Here is a 17777-nt window from a genome sequence, read left to right as displayed (position 1 = left end):
CTACCTTTGCTTTTATTGTTCTCTTTGAGTACAAACAATTTTTCATATCTTGAGGTGTAAAGCCAAGGTTTTCACTTCCACCTGCTTCTTTAGCCATCAAATCGATTGTTGCTTTATTTGAAATGCCAACTGACTTTGCAACCTCTGCGTTTGCTATTTGTGCTTCTGTCACTTTTCTCTGGGATCTCAAGTATTGGGCCATGAGTCCATTAGCAAGAGTGTGGTTATGTGACGCCTCGAATTCATACACATAATAAAATCCATCTCTAAGGCTAATCTTCATACGGGCATCACAACCACATCGTGTTTCAGGCCTACTGTAAATGAATGTCTCCTCTCTTTTATCTTCTCGGCGATGGCCTATAAGTTGTTGTAATTGTCTTAGAGCATAAATAAATGATTATAATTTAAAAAATGAAGATAACCCATACCTTGACGAGAGCATGTAAATGTCCGTTGCTGAAATGTAGAAGAGTTTATCACTTTATGACCACTGCTTCTTCTGATGCTAAAATCAATGGTTTTAGCATACTTGTTATAAAATAAATAAGCTTCCTCTTCAGATAAAAATTTCATGCCAAGCTTTGGTACCCTTTCATCGGTGTGATCTACTGCAGTTTCTTGATCCTATATCAGTTAGGATTCAATTTAGTTAATACACACATATAGCAATCATATTTGCCTATCATGAGTTTTTATGAACTGCATCATAAATCATATTTATATCTCTTGCAATCGTATTTGTCTTAAGAAACATGGAGTGCATTGAGACATCAGGAGTCTTAAGTTTTAGAGAAGAAATCAGGATGCACTCTAGAGTCCTTGTTCTGTTTATATTTCATATCAGTACACAGTTTGTGCAAGTATATTCAACTATCTCTTATGTTTGTCCATGAACTATATGTATTGTAAAAGGAATAGAAAAAACTGTAGTGCATGTTTTCCAAAACCTGAAATCAGAGATGGTACAAGAACGTCTGAAATTGGCATGACACTGCTTTGTTTTTCTAAAAAAAAATTAAAAAACTAACTTTGCATTGTTGTTTGGCTTTTGCAGAATGCGGTCACAGATTCCTGTAGAAGTTCTACAAGGGTGCAGCACACTGCTTTTTCCCGGCCAACACTCTAGATCATATCACAGTTGATGAAAAGTGAATCTTTTAGGCAAACATATTTGTGTGTACTGCTGGATGTGAAGTCTCCCGCAATGGTTCAAAACAAAGAAATTGGAGAATTTGCCGCCGATTCATCGTCAGAACCGAATGAGATTTCTTACTTTTGGTGCATGAGATTGTTCGTCAGTGTCCTGGTTCCCTGGAACACTCCTCGGAGAAGTCGTCAGGGATGCAAGACTCGGAGAAGCCATCAGGGACGCGGATTCCTTTGCTGCTCAATTGAAGAGAAGAGTTTCCTGATTCCTGGTTAAGCCGCTATTGATAATTGTGCGCTTTAAGGCTGTAAGGTCACTTCCGCCTCATATGAGATGTAGATCTTGCATTTTGGTGCCCTTTTGTGTATTCTGTGGTTCTTTTGGCGGGTGATTAGATTATTTCCGCAGGGCTTGTGTTCTGTTTTAGTGATGAGAGTATTACGAAAATGAATCAGTATTACGATGTGTATTTTGTTTTTTTCACTTAAAATCAGGATCAACCGTTGCGTGCGTGGAGCCAGGGGCGTGCGATGGACACGCCGCACGGATGGCAAGCCGCGTCCGGGCCTAATATGATGGTTTCCATGACGCTGACGCCTGACAGTCGCGAGACTTAGCAACACAGCGTGTGGTGTGCGACGAGAAAAAAAAAGATCAAGTCAACGTATGCCCCCATGGCACTTTTTTGTCAACTCAGCCCGACGGGTCCTCCCCGTCAGTTAGAAACGTCATTAAAGAGCACTTATAGAATAGTCAACGCGATTGGTAAAAAAAATGAAAATTCCGATGGTGGTTTGACGTCCACGAAATGTGATGTTGTGGCAAACAATTAATCACGCGCCAAATATGATGGTTTTATGCATTGACTCCTGACTTCATCATCTCCAATAGTCCCTGAAACTTAATTCTATAGCCCTGATGCATGAAAAGAACATGCAACTGAAACGTCTGTGTGTTTCTTCTATACTAAAAAAATGAAACAAGTTAACTGACGTGGTGCAACACACTCAGGGCAGGGCAGCCCGGTGCATGCAGCTCCTGCTTGCGCAGGGTCCGGGGAAGGGTCCGGCCACTTTGGGTCTATAGTACGCAGCCTTTCCCTACATTTCTGTAAGAGGCTGTTTCCAGGACTTGAACCCGTGACCTCTTGGTCACAAGGCAGCAGCTTTACCACTGCGCCAAGGCTCACGTGGTGCAACACACTAAATGCGAAAATTTCAGCGTCCAGGCAATCGTACAGTAATTGTGACAAGCCATAAGTAGGTTTTATTTCTAATCAGAAGACACCAGACAAGATCTCCTAGGCAGTTAGATGGATTCAGGATCTGCAGCTCCTTGGTCACCAAATGCTATGGCTTTAATTTTGAAGTGGCTTCAGGATCTTCAGCTCCTGGGTGACCAAATGATATGGCTTTAACTTTGAAGCGGCTCTGGGTCAACATTACCATAATATTTCCCTGACATACTTGATGCCTGAAAAAACAGCATCATACACATAAGCTCCAACAGTCGTGTACTAGTTATAACTGACCTTAGAGTCAGGGAAAAGGAGTTATAACTGATCTTTTTCTCAAAAGGAAAGGAGAACTATGGAGATTATTTACCATGCAGGCTAACTGGCCAACCTGTACAAATATAACTGTCAATTTCTGAAAATGAAAGAACTATGGAAATGCTGGCTAACTAGCCAACCTGTATAAACATAACTGTGAACAAAGTTGCTAAAAAATGTTATCATCAAACTTTTAAGCATGCAATATTAGATGACCTACCTATTATCTCAAACAGCTCAGTCCAAATTGTGGTCGTCCACACTTCGATATACTTCACAAAGATTTCCAGGTCCCCGAAAATATCATGGAGACCCATTGAGTAGAAATGCTTATAAGCATTAGCGAGCATTACCAGGTAGTGGAGTGGAACCTCCTTACTGTAATGACGCCCTTCAGATGCTGATGAATCAACTATAATTTGCAGTTCATAAGGCAATGGTTCATCAGGCCATGTAATACCAGTCCCTCTTAGTGAATTTTGCAGCGCCCGATGATCCCTCGATTTAAGGGTCATTAGGTACTCCCCTTTCCTTACCCAGTTCCAGTTATCAGGGTACCCTCTCATCTTGTCAATGGTAAATGACTGTTGTCCAATAAAATTTATCCACGATCTCGTGACAGACTTCATCTGAACATGTTTCTCTGAGAAGCACCGCTCCACAAGCACTTTGAGTGAGTTCCAATCTGACCTTCCTTCAGCACTAGTTTGTTTTGATTCTTTTACTGTACAAAAGAAATTCACATGAAGATTTTTACATATAACAACTAATATCTACAAAAGTTTTCTTGAAATATGGCCCACGCTGCCTATTAATGTGTCCTTTAATGGCTGGGAGAGCCAGAACACCAGAACTAAATTTCGACCAATACAGAATCAATGACAAAAATACAAGCACCAACTTGAAACATAGATCATATAGCAGGACAAACCTTCTGACAGGAGGAACATGATTTTTATCTGACCATCTGATAGCTTCTGTACATATAAATTAGGCACAGTTATACCATCTTTCAGAATGAAATTCATCCCGTGGAGTTTGTTTATCATATCACATAGCTCACTTTAAATAAGATACACAAAAGAGGGATTACTAACACAACTAGGTTAGTTTCTGAAGTTACCAACAAATATAAACGACAATTCATAACATTGGGATGAAATTTAATATGAAATCATAATTAAGCATGGATAAACGCAAACTACTTACATGACAGAATTTCTGAAAAATCTATTCATTCCTCCATCTGAATCAAATAGAACTTCTGTTTCTATCCCAAGAAAACAATTGTCAAATGCATCATCGACTTTGGGTATTATTAATCTGCCCATATTCATAGATTCTGGGTAAAAGTTGAGAAGAGGTATAGCGCAGGAATGTTGAAACTGCTTCAGGATATCAAAGTGTTTCATCTTCAAATGCACACCCTTCTTGATCATAACTTCTTGGACATATTGTCCAACAAGATGATGTCCGTTGGAGAGATTCATTATTTTTCCAGAAATAGACCCATATGAACGCTCCCCTAGGTCAGAAATGTACTCAAAGCCCTGCTTATGAATTTGGAGTCACTAAGGAAAACAGTAAAGCACCTTTTGGTAAACAATTGGTAAAGTATTCATACCTCACAGGGGGGATTATCTTGATCCGCCATTATATTGTGAGGTTCCTACATTAGAAGTTGTACAATTCAGAGAGGTGGGGGGAGGGGTGCTTACAAAGTATCCGTGCACACGTGTGTGTGTGTGTTCTGGCAGCAGTTTAAGACTCTATACACTGCCCGAATGGCCTGCCAGGGTTAATTATATGAGATTGGATAGTCGAGAAAATATTTCATAAAAGATTGCAAACATGAAACACTTACCAATGGTTGCTCCTATTTTGGAAGGGGAGCAGCCGAAGTAATTTGATTGTTGTCATTCTTCTTGAGTTTCTGCATTAGACCACAAATGAATGACTCCTCATAATACAGCTAAGAACAACACTTTGACCTTGCACTTAGATAAAATTCTTCAATTTTCAAGAGAGAAAAGACCATGACATGACAATATGGCCACACAAGGAGTCCATTCACATGTGATTTAAACCTCAAATGTAAAACGCATTTGAACCTCATGTAAAAACTATCAGTGATACTAAAGAAGAGAAATAGATTTCTTCATGTGTCCATTAATTAATCATGCAACTTGAGCCTGATCCAATAACTGGAAATCCATTGTACTTTATTTAACTGGAACATAATATGCTACACTTGACCTGGTACTATCAATCAGGTGAGAACATTTGCTTACCTCTTTCAGTGAAGGTCAACAGTGAGCAAATGGGGATGGGGTTAGGGATTGAGAGCAGATTCTGTTATTGCTGCAAGTGTAGGTGGTGAGGGGGGAGACAACAGCTGGAGAGCACAAAGGTTTTTGTCAGCAAAACTAAGGTGAAATGCTGTCGGTTCAAGCATTCGAGACATTAAGGAACGCACATGTGATTTAAACCTCAAATGTAAAACACATTTAAACCTCATGTAAAACATAGTAGTGACTATCAATGGCGGGAGAAATTTGCTTACCTCTTGCAGGGAAGGCCAACAGTGAGGAGATGGTGAGGAGATTAGGGATTAAGAGCAATTATGTTCTTGCTGCAACTGTAAGTGTTAGTGGTGACGGGGAGGCAGCAGTTGGACAGCACAAAGGCTTCTGGTTCGTCTGATATAAGGAAGTTTTTGTCAGCAAAATTAAGGTGAAACACTGTCAGTATTAAGTAACACCATACTAGTCCTAGAAGATGCATATCAGGTACAATCTGTTACACATAAGGAAGAAGTATCAGTGTGCACCTGAAAGAAAGACACTAACTAATTACTGCTAGTCCTACCATCTGAATGAACCCTGTGGAGCCTTCTTACTTTATAGCTCTGCAGGTAATTAATTCTTATAAGCAATATGCTAAAATGGATTTCCCCTTAGAGGAATATTAATATCCTACCTATACATTAAGATGCCAGGACCCTGCATATTCCATATCGCATACTACCTAGAATCCAACTAAGCCTGGCATATATGCATCATGCAGACACATTTCTCTTGGGATAGGATTACTAACAACCATTTGTTCATGTTCAAGTGATCCAGGGCGGCATATTTTGTGACTATGAGGCAATAAGTCAACACAATCAAAACAATGATTCTCATCTCCGATATAAGAACACTACATGGTGATGCTCAATCATGGAAACTGTTCAAAACAGATTGTGCAACTTGCTTGAAAACTGTTTCCACGATTGTGCATCAAGACAGATTTGAAACTGTTCTGGCAACATTAGCACGATGAAGCATTTCAAAGCAGGGCACGAAAATATTGGTGACTGCAACTACTAATTAAAACCATGACACTAGTAAAGCACAAAATTAAACTCCGCCCTTATCTTGTTGAAACAATTGCTAACAAAGCAGAACTAAATGGTATGTCCAATTATACAAGCTGGGCATGCCGATATTAAAGATCCGAGTTTACAACATCTGCAACCATGAAAAAACCCAAATAAACTTTCCCATGACAAATATTGAATGGCATCGAGACCATAGTTTAACAGCTCGGTTCCCAATACAGATATATTTTACAAACTGCACCAACTACACACAGTCACAGACTAAGCTAAGCCACCAAATCATAATGACTGGACCCTTACTGAGAAAAGAATGGCCAAATCAAGCACGTTTCACATATAATTCGCCACCATAAAGCATTCAAGCACAATATGAGGATAGCAAACTGGTATAGTAGTTCATAACTCGAGAACCTTATGGATTCACAATCAAATCCACGAAGAAGGACCACGAGCAACCGAATAGCCCACATCCCTCCCGTCAGATACGGGCAAAGCAATAGATTGGGGGTGAATTAATCTCCTCCAAATTGTTTGACCATAAATCCGACCCAAATCATTGGAGAATTCTGCTATCTGACCAGCCGAGAAGCAAATCGTAGTTGACTCAGATTTAGAAATGGGAAAACAAAAGAAGAAGATCCGTAAATTTCCTCTTCAAGAAAAATGTGTTCCGTCATATAAACAAAATCCAACACGTACCCTGACCAGAGGAAACCCAAGAAGGATACCTTCGTTTCGAGGACGAGGGTCAGGGGCCTGCGAAAGCGCTCACCAACCCTAACAGCGGCGCGGCGGCGCTAGGGGTTGAGGGGAGGCACGAAGAACTGAGGCCTCGTGGCTCGTGGGAAAGCACGAAGGTACCGCCGCTTAGCCGGAAACTTCGAGGAGGGGTTGTGGGCGCGTTCGTCGAGGTAGATGGGAAGGGTTTGTGGGCGCGTTCGTCGAGGTAGACGGGAATGCTGGGAGACGGGAAGGAGAAGCCTACGGGGGCGATTGGGTGGCAAATTTGACAATTTTGACCTCGGAACGAAATCAATTCACAGAATGAACTGCCCGTGAAACTATTTCACAGTACTAACCTTTTTGTGTAGTGCCCGCCACGCAGGCGCCACACACTATGGTGCAACGCCCAGCTCTAGGGCGTTGCACGTCAGTCCACCGTGGCAGCCCTTGGGCCCGCACCCAGCAGTGCAGCGCCTCCGAGCTAGGCGCCACACATGTAATGTGCAGCGCCTAGCGCTCGGGCGCTGCACTGTGACTTATCCAGCGGCTGGGCCCCCCTCCCCCACTCCCCCCACCCCACACACCCCAACCCGAGCTTTGCCCCCTCTCCCACTCTCTCCCCCTCTCAAATCCTCTCACAAATCTTGCAAATTTGAAGAATTTGTCCGTGAATTTAGAAGTCAAACCCTCCCTCAAGGTAATCTTCTTCGATCCCCTTGTTTTGATCCAAGTAATGCTAGTTTGGGGAAACCCTAGTTTTGTTTGGATCTAGAGATTTGCATGGAGATGTGAGATCTTTGTTTGCCAATTTCCTATGATTAGGCTTTGTTAGTATGTTAGGGTTATTCTTACGGGTGTTCTTATGTTGGTGCTAGGGTTATGGTTAGGGTTAGGGTTATTGTTAGGGTTATGGTTAGGGTTAGGGTTATGGTTAGGGTTAGGGTTGTTGTTTGATATATATTTTAGGGTTTGTATTCCGTGTGAATCCTTAAATTAGTACTCATGGAAGCAATGTTACGTTGTGTTGTTTGAATGCTTATAGGGATGGGAAGAACATGTGTGTTTGTTCATCATGGGGACAAAGACGCCTTTTTGAAAGGCAATATTGAACCGGACCCGGATGAGCTTGATATGGTGTTTGATAGTAGTCCTAGCTATGCGGAGCTCTTGCAACAAGTGAGGAAAGATTTGAATTGGATGAACCCTAGTGATATCGTTGAGTTGGAGGGAAGGCATAATGTAGGTTTTGGAATGCACATCCGTTGGAAGACAATGCGTGTCAACTCGGAGCAACGTTGGGTTGCATACAAGGAAACGGTGGTCGATTCACTTGACAACGCTCTTGAGTTATTTGCAACGAAGAAGGTTGATTCAAATTTGCATTTGGACTTGAACCGGAAACCCTCCCCTTTGGTTGCTAGTAGCCCCCCACCCTTGAAGCGAGATGAAATTGTTGAACCTCTTTTGACCCAAGAAGTGAGGCCAACATTGAGCCCGTTTACAAACAACCAAGATGAAGCTTTGCAAGAGGACAATGATGAGTATGCAGACGATGACAATGAAGTTGATCTCCATGACAACAATGTGGGTGATCTTGACAAATATCATTTGCAATAGACAATGGACCATTCCATCCCTTTTTCCCGTGCATATGCATCGGATTCGGATGACGAAGGTCCCGATGAACAAGTTGATGAGGAGGGGTTCACGGTGAAGGAGGCCGAAGCTTTCAAGAAGGTATTCGATCGGGATCACAAGACACCATTGTTCAAGGATGTTAGTCTCGCGGATGAAGCCGTTGTGGATGGTGGCAAATCTATATCTCTTGGGGTTAGGCCAAGCTCTCAGCGTGATTTGGGAGACGACAAGAACCGGATTGCTAAAGGGTCTAAGTTCGAAACCTTGTTGGAATTGAAGATGTGGCTCGACAACTACTCGGTTACGCATTACCGTCCACACAAGGTGGTGCACTCGGACGTTAATGTGCGCTACACGGTTGCATGCGCATGTGAAGATGAAATATGTTCGTGGATTGTGTGTGCAAGACCATGGAAAGAAGGTCCCGCTTGGCACGTAGTGAGTTGTGTGCCAACTCACATGTGTCGAGGCAAAAGGGTGGATGGCAAGATTGTGTCCCAAGACCACAGACAACTCACGTCCGAGTTCATCGCTTACAGGCTCTCCAACTCAATATCCACACTTCCAACAATGAGCGTCCAACATGTCATTGACCTTGTGAAAGCGATCTTTCATTACAAGGTGAAGTACAACAAGGCATGGAAGGCGAAGCAAGCCGCATTTAAGATGTTGTATGGTACTTGGGAGGAAGCATACAACCGAATCCCTAGGTTGTTGTTAGCCATGGCCGCCACAAATCCGGGCATGGTTCATGTGGTCGAGCCTCATGTGCACCAAACAACGGTTCATGAAGGAAGGGAAGTCCGAGTATTTGGCCGTGCATTTTGGGCGTTCAAGCAATGCATGAGGGCTTTCGAACACTGTAGGCCGGTCATCGCCATTGATGGCACGTTCTTGACCGGACAATACAAGGGCACCTTGTTGGTTGCGATAGCAAGTGATGCCAATAACCGAGTGTTGCCATTGGCATTTTCTTTGGTTGAGGCGGAGAACAATGACAACTGGGAGTGGTTTTTGCGTCTTTTGAGGACGAAGGTGTTACCCGCTCAAAGGGAAATTTGTGTCATATCGGATGGGCATCCAGGAATTCTTAACGCGCTGGAGATTGACATTCTCGGGCATGCTCCGTTGCACCATCGATGGTGCATGAGGCACTTCTGTTCGAACTTCTATAGGGCATGTGGCCTTAAGGAGTTGTCCGATGATCTTCAAGATTGTTGTCTCGCTTTCTCCGAGAAGCGGTTCGCCACTTTGTTGAACAAATTGCTCGCACACAAAAAACTTGATCCCGGGGGTCAAGACTTTATCAATAGGCACATTCAACACCGGAACAAGTGGGCAGATGCTTTTGATGAAGATGGTCGGAGATATGGTCAAATGACAAGCAATATGGCTGAATGCTTCAATAGGATGCTCAAAGGTGCATGTGGATTACCCGTGACGGCAATAGTTCAATACACATTTGACAAGATGAATGCGTACTTTCTAAAGTACTCGATGGAAGCTGATGCACAGATAGCGGGTGAGAACCCGCGCAAGTACAAGTATAAGTTCCCACCCAAGGTTGTTGAATGGTTAGAATTTCAATCACGAAAGGCAGACACAGAAGAAGCTATATTATATGACAACGAAGAGTGTAAGTACGAAGTGAAAGAGCCAGGAGGAACCACAAACGATGGCTGGCAACATGGAGGTGGGGCTTTCAAGGTGTCGTTAACACAATGTGATTGCTCTTGCGGGAGGCCATTGTTGCTTCATCTCCCATGCTCACACTTGTATACCGTCGGGCGCGTTAGAAATGTGGACATCTATCACCCACGCATCGTGAGGGAGTTGGAGTTCTCAATCATGACGGTCAAGAAAACATGGGCTCCCCGCTTTCACCCATACTTTGACCAATCACAATGGCCGGAGTACCATGGAGTTCAATTATGGTCAGATTCGAAGTTGAAGGTTGTTAAACGGGGTAGACGTAAAACAAAGCGTCTTAGAAGCGACATGGACGGATGGGGCCATGGTGGCCGCCGCGAAGCGGTAAACGACCAATTCCAAGAGCCTCGTGAGAGCTCCCGTTGTGGGGAATGCAAAGGTCATGGACACAACAAAAGAAAATGTACGAAACCAAGGAAAAGGTCCAAGAAAAATGATGCAAGCGCTAGCCAACAAGGAGCTACACAAGGGAGCCAACCAAGTGGTAGCCGACAAGTGCCAAGCCAACCAGGAGGTAGCCAACAAGTGCGAAGGCAACAACGTGGTAGCCAACAAGTGCCAAGGCAACCAAGTGGGAGCCAGCCTAGTGGTAGTCAATAAGTGCCAAGGCAACCAAGTGGGAGCCAACCTAGTGATAGCCAACAAGTGCCAAGGCAACCAAGTGGGAGCCAACCTAGTGGTAGCCAACAAGTGCCAAGGAAACCAAGTAGGAGCCAACCTAGTGATAGCCAACAAGTGCCAAGCCAACCAAGTGTTAGCCAAAGAGGATCTAGGCAACAAAGAGGTCGTCAACTAGGACTTACAAGAGGCCGTGGTGGTGGTAGTCTAGGCCGTGGTGGTGGTAGAGCTCGTGGTGGTGGTGTTGGCCGTGGTGATGGTCTTGGCCGTGGTGATAGTCTTGGCCTTGGTGATGGACTTTTCCGTGGTGATGGACAAGGGCAAGGTCGTTATAGAGGAATGTTTGGATACCTCGATGGACCATTTCCGTATGTTTCTCACTAACTATAATGTTTCATATGTTCTTGTTTTTCATATGTTCTTCTTTTTCATATGTTCTTGTTTTACAAGTGCTTCCATTTGTTTTTATTGTCTTTACTAACCATTATGTTTCACTCATTGTAGGTATGGCGGCTTCCCAACCCAACAAACCAACAATGAAGGAGGATGGCGAAGATGAGATGGCGGGATGGTGGGAGAAGGCTGCGAAGAAGCTTAGAGAGGAGGATGCAGCCAAGCTAAAGAAGAAGAAGGAAGAGGAGCTTGAGGAGAAGAGGAAGGCAAAAGAGAGAGCGTCAAATGCGATGTGTGCCAGGGAGCAAGCGTTGGTGAGGAAATGTGAGGAGGCACAGAAGAAGCATCAAAAGGATTTTGAAGAAGGAACCATGAAGCTTTGGGCAATTGCAGCTGAAAAAAAAGAGAGGGAGGATAAGATATTCATGGAGAGGGTGGTTAAGGAGGCCCACCTCATAAGGAAAAGGGAGGAGGAAGAGGAAGAAGAGACGAAGAAGAAGAAGAAGGGAAAGGGGCCTTGCTCTATGCAATAGAGCTATGTCATCTTCAACTTGCTTGTGGACGATAATCGTGTTATCCTCTAAACTATGCTCTTCGATTTGGTTGTGAACTACTATGTCATGAACTACTATCTCTCCTCCTCGATTTGGTTGTGAACTACCATGTATCATGAAGTACTATGTATTATGAACTAGTATGTGTCGTGAAGTACTATGTGTCGTGAAGTACTTTGTGCATATCTTGTTTTCACAGTTCTTTGCTTGCTATGTATCAATCTTGCTTCACATCATCGGAATATGTGTGCATGTGCCAAAATTTTTGCTAAGTATAAGTGCAACGCCTAGCTCCTTGGCGTTGCACTGCTCAGTGTGGCGCCTCCAAGCTAGCGTTGCAGCGGCTGTAGCTTGCAAACACTTTGTTCGCTCTCTGCTTAGCTCAGCCCAGGCATGCAATGCCTCAATGCTACGCACTCACTGTAAAGTGCAGCGCCTAGCTCTGAGGCATTGCACGCCTGGGATGAGCTAAGCAGAGAGCAAACAAAGTGTTTGCAAGCTATAGCCGCTGCAACGCCCTGGAGCTAGGCGTGGCACTGCTCAGTGTGGCGCCTCCATGCTAGGCGTTGCACGGATGTAGCTTGCAAACTTGGTCATTTTCAGGCACATTGCAACATTTCCTAGAATAAGCAGTCAGAAACTTTAAGTTCACATTTCGGTCACAGTTGAACATTATTAAGACAACAAGTGCAACATAGAGGATCAAGTTCAACATTGCTAAGACAACCACTCCAAGTTCAACATAACTAAGACATACAAAGAGGATCAAGTTCAACATAGAGCTACCACAACTCCAAGTTCACCGACATAACAAGTTCCACGTTACTACAAGCTACCACCACTTCAAGTTCAAATAGAGGACGATGACTAGTTCCTTGAGCGCTTTTTGGCTGCTCCCCTCCTCTTGCTGGCTAACTTCTTCACCTTCCTAGGAAGAGGAACACGCTCCCACTCCGGCTCCTGTTCCTCCACGTCATCGACATCGTCATCCAAATAGTCATCCAAAGCCGCCATCCGTGAGGTGCTGATACGTCTCCAACGTATCTATAATTTTTGATTGCTCCATGCTATATTATCTACTGTTTTGAATGTTTATGGGCTTTATTATACACTTTTATATCATTTTTGGGACTAACCTATTAACCCAGAGCCCGGTGCCAGTTTTTGTTTTTACCCTGTTTTAGGGTTTCGAAGAAAAGGAAAATCAAACGGAGTCCAATTGACCTAAAACTTCACGGAACTCATTTTTGGAAGGAAAGAAGCCCAGAAGACTTGGAGTGCATGTCAGGGGACCTACGAGGAGGCCATGAGGCAGGGGGGTGCGCCCTCCACCCTCGTGAGCCCCTCGTGGCCCCCCTAACGTACTTCTTCCGCCTATATATCTCCATATACCCTAAAAACATCTGTGAACACAATAGATCGGGAGTTCCGCCGCCAGAAGCCTCTGTAGCCACCGAAAACCAATCTAGACCCGTTCCAGCACCCTGCCGGAGGGGGCATTCCCTCTCCGATGGCCATCTTCATCATCCCGGTGCTCTCCATGACGAGGAGGGAGTAGTTCTCCCTCGGGGCTGAGGGTATGTACCAGTAGCTATGTGTTTGATATCTCTCTCTCTCTCTCTCTCTCTCTCATGTTCTTGAGGTGATACGATCTTGATGTATCACGAGCTTTGCTATTATAGTTCGATCCTATGATGTTTTCTCCCCCCTCTACTCTCTTGTAATGAATTGAGTTTCCCCTTTGAAGTTATCTTAGCGGATTGAGTCTTTAAAGATTTGAGAACACTTGATGTATGTCTTGCCGTGGATATTTGTGGTGACAATGGGATATCACGTGATTCACTTGATGTATGTTTTGGTGACCAACTTGCGGGTTCCGCCCATGAACCTATGCATAGGGGTTGGCACACGTTTTCGTCGTGATTCTCTGGTAGAACTTTGGGGCACTCTTTGAGGTCCTTTGTGTTGATTGAATAGATGAATCTGAGATTGTGTGATGCATATCGTATAATCATGCCCACGGATACTTGAGGTGACATTGGAGTATCTAGGTGACATTAGGGTTTTGGTTGATTTGTATCTTAAGGTGTTATTCTAGTACGAACTCTAGGGCTGTTTGTGACACTTATAGGAATAGCCCAACGGATTGATTGGAAAGAATAACTTTGAGGTGGTTTCATACCCTACCATAATCTCTTCGTTCGTTCTGCGCTATTAGTGACTTTGGAGTGACTCTTTGTTGCATGTTGAGGGATAGTTTTATGATCCAATTATGTTAGTATTGTTGAGGGAACTTACACTAGTGAAAGTATGAACCCTAGGCCTTGTTTCCCAGCATTGCAATACCGTTTACGCTCACTTTTATCATTAGTTACCTTGCTGTTTCGATAATTTCAGATTACAAATACCTTTATCTACTATCCCTATTGCACTTGTTTCACCATCTCTTCGCCGAACTAGTGCACCTATACGATTTACCATTGTATTAGGTGTGTTGGGGACACAAGAGACACTTTGTTATTTGGTTGCAGGGTTGCTTGAGAGAGACCATCTTCATCCTACGCCTCCTACAGATTGATAAACCTTAGGTCATCCACTTGAGGGAAATTTGCTACTGTCCTACAAACCTCTGCACTTGGAGGCCCAACAACGTCTACAAGAAGAAGGTTGTGTAGTAGACATCAAGCTCTTTTTTGGCGCCGTTGCCGGGGAGGTGAGTGCTTGAAGGTATATCCTTAGATCTTGCAATCGAGTCTTTTAGTTTCTTGTTTTATCACTAGTTTAGTTTATAAAAGAAAACTACAAAAAAATGGAATTGAGTTTGTCTCATACGCTTCACCTTTTTAATATCTTTCGTGAGTATGATGGAAAGGATAATTGTGCTCAAGTGCTAGAAGAAGAATGATTAAAATGTTTGGCACTAAATCTTTGAATGATGAGCATGATTGCAATGTTGTTAGTACGAATTCTTTGAATATCCATGATGCTAATGATGATTGCACTAGTTATGATGAAAATGCCTCCTATAAACATGTCAATTTTTGTGGAGTGCATGTTTGCAAGTACACACCAAATAGGGAAGATAGATATTGCAAGGGGCATAAGTACTTAGAAACCAAATTGTTGCAAGAAGAGCTAGATGAATGTGCTGAAAATTTAAGATATCTTACCCATACTTGCGAACTTTGCAATGAACATGGTCATTTAAATATCAAATGCAAATTGTTTCATGACCGTATCGTGTCCAAAAATTGTGATGACTTGATTTCCCTTGCACATCATAATGAACTTAGTTTGCTCTTGGGTTATGAAGAAATGAAACGTATAACTGAGGGTATTCCAAAATTTAATCTCGATAAACTTCTTGGTTTTGATCTAGAGAAGATTTATATGTATTGTGCGGTGAATTGCATTGAAAATACTTATATTTCCAATTACATAAAGAAAAGAAAACAAATAGGAGATGAAGAGAATACTAATGAAAGGGAAAAGACTTCCCAATATCCTCCTATCATTTCTTATGATGAATCAGGTAACGAGGAGGAGCCTTCTAATCAACCAATCTCATTAATAAGGAGCTCCAAAAAGAGGATTGAACCCACACATGATGTGGTGAAGAAGAAGAAAAGAAAAAGGAAGAGAGGTAAAAAGATGTCTCTCCCAAATAATGCTGCCCCTATTACTATTGTGCCTCATGAAAATATAATTATGGAAGGTAATGATACTTCTTATGATCTTGAAAATCTTTTTGGCACTTGCTTGGAAGAATATGATAATTGCTATACTATTGGTGCTATCCATACTATTAATGATGAGAGTGATTATGCCTATAATATGAAAAGGCCCAAGCTTGGGGATGCTATGTTTGATGAAGATGCTGTTTTAGAGAATATATTTTCTGCAATTAATGTTTGTCCCAAACTTGGGGAAGCTATGATTAATGAAGATGATATTTTTAGTCTCCCAAGTTTTTATATGCAAGTTTATAATGATGATAGCATGCCTCCTACTTATGATGATTATTGTGATGATACTTATGCTATAAAAAGTAGTGATTATATTTATAAAACTTGTCATGGTTATGATTACCCCTTCTCTGAACATTACTCTTTTAATGTGGAAACAATTTATAGTATTCAAGTTTCCTATGATACTCCCACTATTCCGAATAAGAAGAATTTTACTTATGTGGAGAGTAATAAATTTTCTATGCTTGTAGATCATGAAAAGAATGCTTTAGGTGCTGGTTATATTGTTGAATTCATTCATGATGCTACTGAAAATTATTATGATGGAGGAACATGTGCTTGTAGGAATTGCAATAATATCAGGTTTCCTCTCTATGTGCTTAAAATTTTGAAACTATGCTTGTTTAGCCCTCCTATGCTAGTTGATTATTGTTCCCATAAGTTGTTTGCTCACAAAATCCCTATGCATAGGAAGTATTTTAGACTTAAATGTGCTAGTCATATTCTTCATGATGCTCTCTTTATGTTTCAATTCTTATCTTTTATGTGAGCATCGTTGAAATCATCATGCCTAGCTAGGGGCGTTAAACGATAGCGCTTGTTGGGAGGCAACCCAATATTACTTTTGTTCCTTGCTTTTTGCTCCTGTTTAGTAATAAATAATTCATCTAGCCTCTGTTTAGATGTGGTTTTATGCTTTTAATTGGTGTTTGTGCCAAGTAGAACCTTTGGGAAGACTTGGGGAGAGTCTTGTTGATCATGCTGTAAAAAACAGAAACTTTAGCACTCACGAGAATTGCTGCCATTTCTATTTGAAGAGTGTTATTTAGTTAATTCTTTTTGCAGATGATTAATATATAAATTCCTCAGGTCCAGCAATTTATTTGAGAATTTTATGAGTTCCAGAAGTATATGTTTGATCCCGATTACTACAGACTGTTCTGTTTTTGACAGATTCTGTTTTCCATGTGTTGTTTGCTTATTTTAATGAATCTATGGCTAGTAAAAGAGTTTATAAACCATAGAGAAGTTGTAATACAGTAATTTTAACACCAATATAAATAAATAATGAGTTCATTACAGTACCTTGAAGTGGTGATTTATTTTCTTATACTAACGGAGCTTACGAGTTTTCTGTTAAGTTTTGTGTTGTGAAGTTTTCAAGTTTTGGGTAAGGATTCGATGGAATATGGAATAAGGAGTGGCAAAAGCCTAAGCTTGGGGATTCCCATGGCACCCAAGGTAATATTCAAGGACAACCAAGAGCCTAAGCTTGGGGATGCCCCGGAAGGCATCCCCTCTTTCGCCTTCGTTCATCGGTAACTTTACTTGGAGCTATATTTTTATTCACCACATGATATGTGTTTTGCTTGGAGCGTCAATTTATTTTGTTAGGATTAGCTTGCTGTTATTTAGAACAATGTTTTTCATATTTTATTTCAATAAAAGTGGCATTGATAGCCTTTACTATGCCTATGTTACAAGTGTACATGTTGCTGTTTGAAAACAGAAAGTTTACCACTGTTGCAATAATTACCTAGAAAATTCAGAATGTGATAAAATGTTGAAACCTTTTGAATATTAATATCTGATAAATTTACTACAGTGGGAATTTTATTTCATAATTTTTGGAGCTAGGGAAGTATGGATGTTGCTGCATTCTTTACAGACTATCCTGTTTAGGCAGATTGCTGTTATGTTTACATTGTTTGCATATGTTTGCTTCTTTAATGATTCTATTTGAGGATAGGACTATTAAATATGCAGAGGCCTTTAGTATGCAATGTTGAATAATAATTTTAGTGATTTGCTACAGTAGATTATGATAAGGTTTTGGCAATGGTTTATACTAACTTATCTCACGAGTCCTTGTTGAGTTTTGTGTGGAGGAAGCTTTTGAGATTTAGGGAGACCTTGATATGAGAGGAATTAAGGAGACACAAAAGCTCAAGCTTGGGGATGCCCAAGGCACCCCAAGATAATATCTCAATAAGTATCAAGCATCTAAGCTTGGGGATGCCCCGGTTGGCATCCCACCTTTCTTCTTCAACAATTATCGGTTAGTTTCGGTTGATCCTAAGTTTTTGCT

At 41.9% G+C, this 17777-nt stretch overlaps 1 protein-coding gene and 1 pseudogene across 10 annotated transcripts; both read right to left on the bottom strand.

Moving 5' to 3' along the window:
• LOC123057110 (protein FAR1-RELATED SEQUENCE 5-like) overlaps positions 1–1483 on the bottom strand; it is a 4132-nt pseudogene extending 2649 nt beyond the window's left edge.
• An 854-nt stretch (positions 1484–2337) lies between these two features.
• On the bottom strand, positions 2338–7064 carry LOC123063048 (uncharacterized). Of its 10 annotated transcripts, none has more exons than XM_044486772.1 (12): positions 6784–7064; positions 6488–6657; positions 5266–5401; positions 4994–5097; positions 4567–4635; positions 4421–4491; positions 4327–4371; positions 3912–4252; positions 3634–3764; positions 2923–3426; positions 2755–2775; positions 2338–2623 (listed from the first exon to the last, which is right to left on the bottom strand). In XM_044486772.1, the coding sequence occupies exons 7-12, from the start codon at positions 4354–4356 to the stop codon at positions 2592–2594; spliced, it is 1059 nt and encodes a 352-aa protein (XP_044342707.1). In that variant the 5' UTR covers positions 4357–4371; positions 4421–4491; positions 4567–4635; positions 4994–5097; positions 5266–5401; positions 6488–6657; positions 6784–7064; the 3' UTR covers positions 2338–2591. The 10 variants fall into 10 exon arrangements, with proteins under 10 accessions (XP_044342707.1, XP_044342706.1, XP_044342705.1 ...); XM_044486771.1 differs by having other exon boundaries at positions 6496–6657; XM_044486770.1 differs by having other exon boundaries at positions 6813–7064.
• Between the last annotated feature and the right edge of the window lie 10713 nt (positions 7065–17777).

Source organism: Triticum aestivum, chromosome 3A (assembly GCF_018294505.1).
Source record: "Triticum aestivum cultivar Chinese Spring chromosome 3A, IWGSC CS RefSeq v2.1, whole genome shotgun sequence".
Lineage (NCBI taxonomy): Eukaryota > Viridiplantae > Streptophyta > Magnoliopsida > Poales > Poaceae > Triticum > Triticum aestivum.
This window is presented reverse-complemented; position numbering and strand designations above follow the sequence as displayed.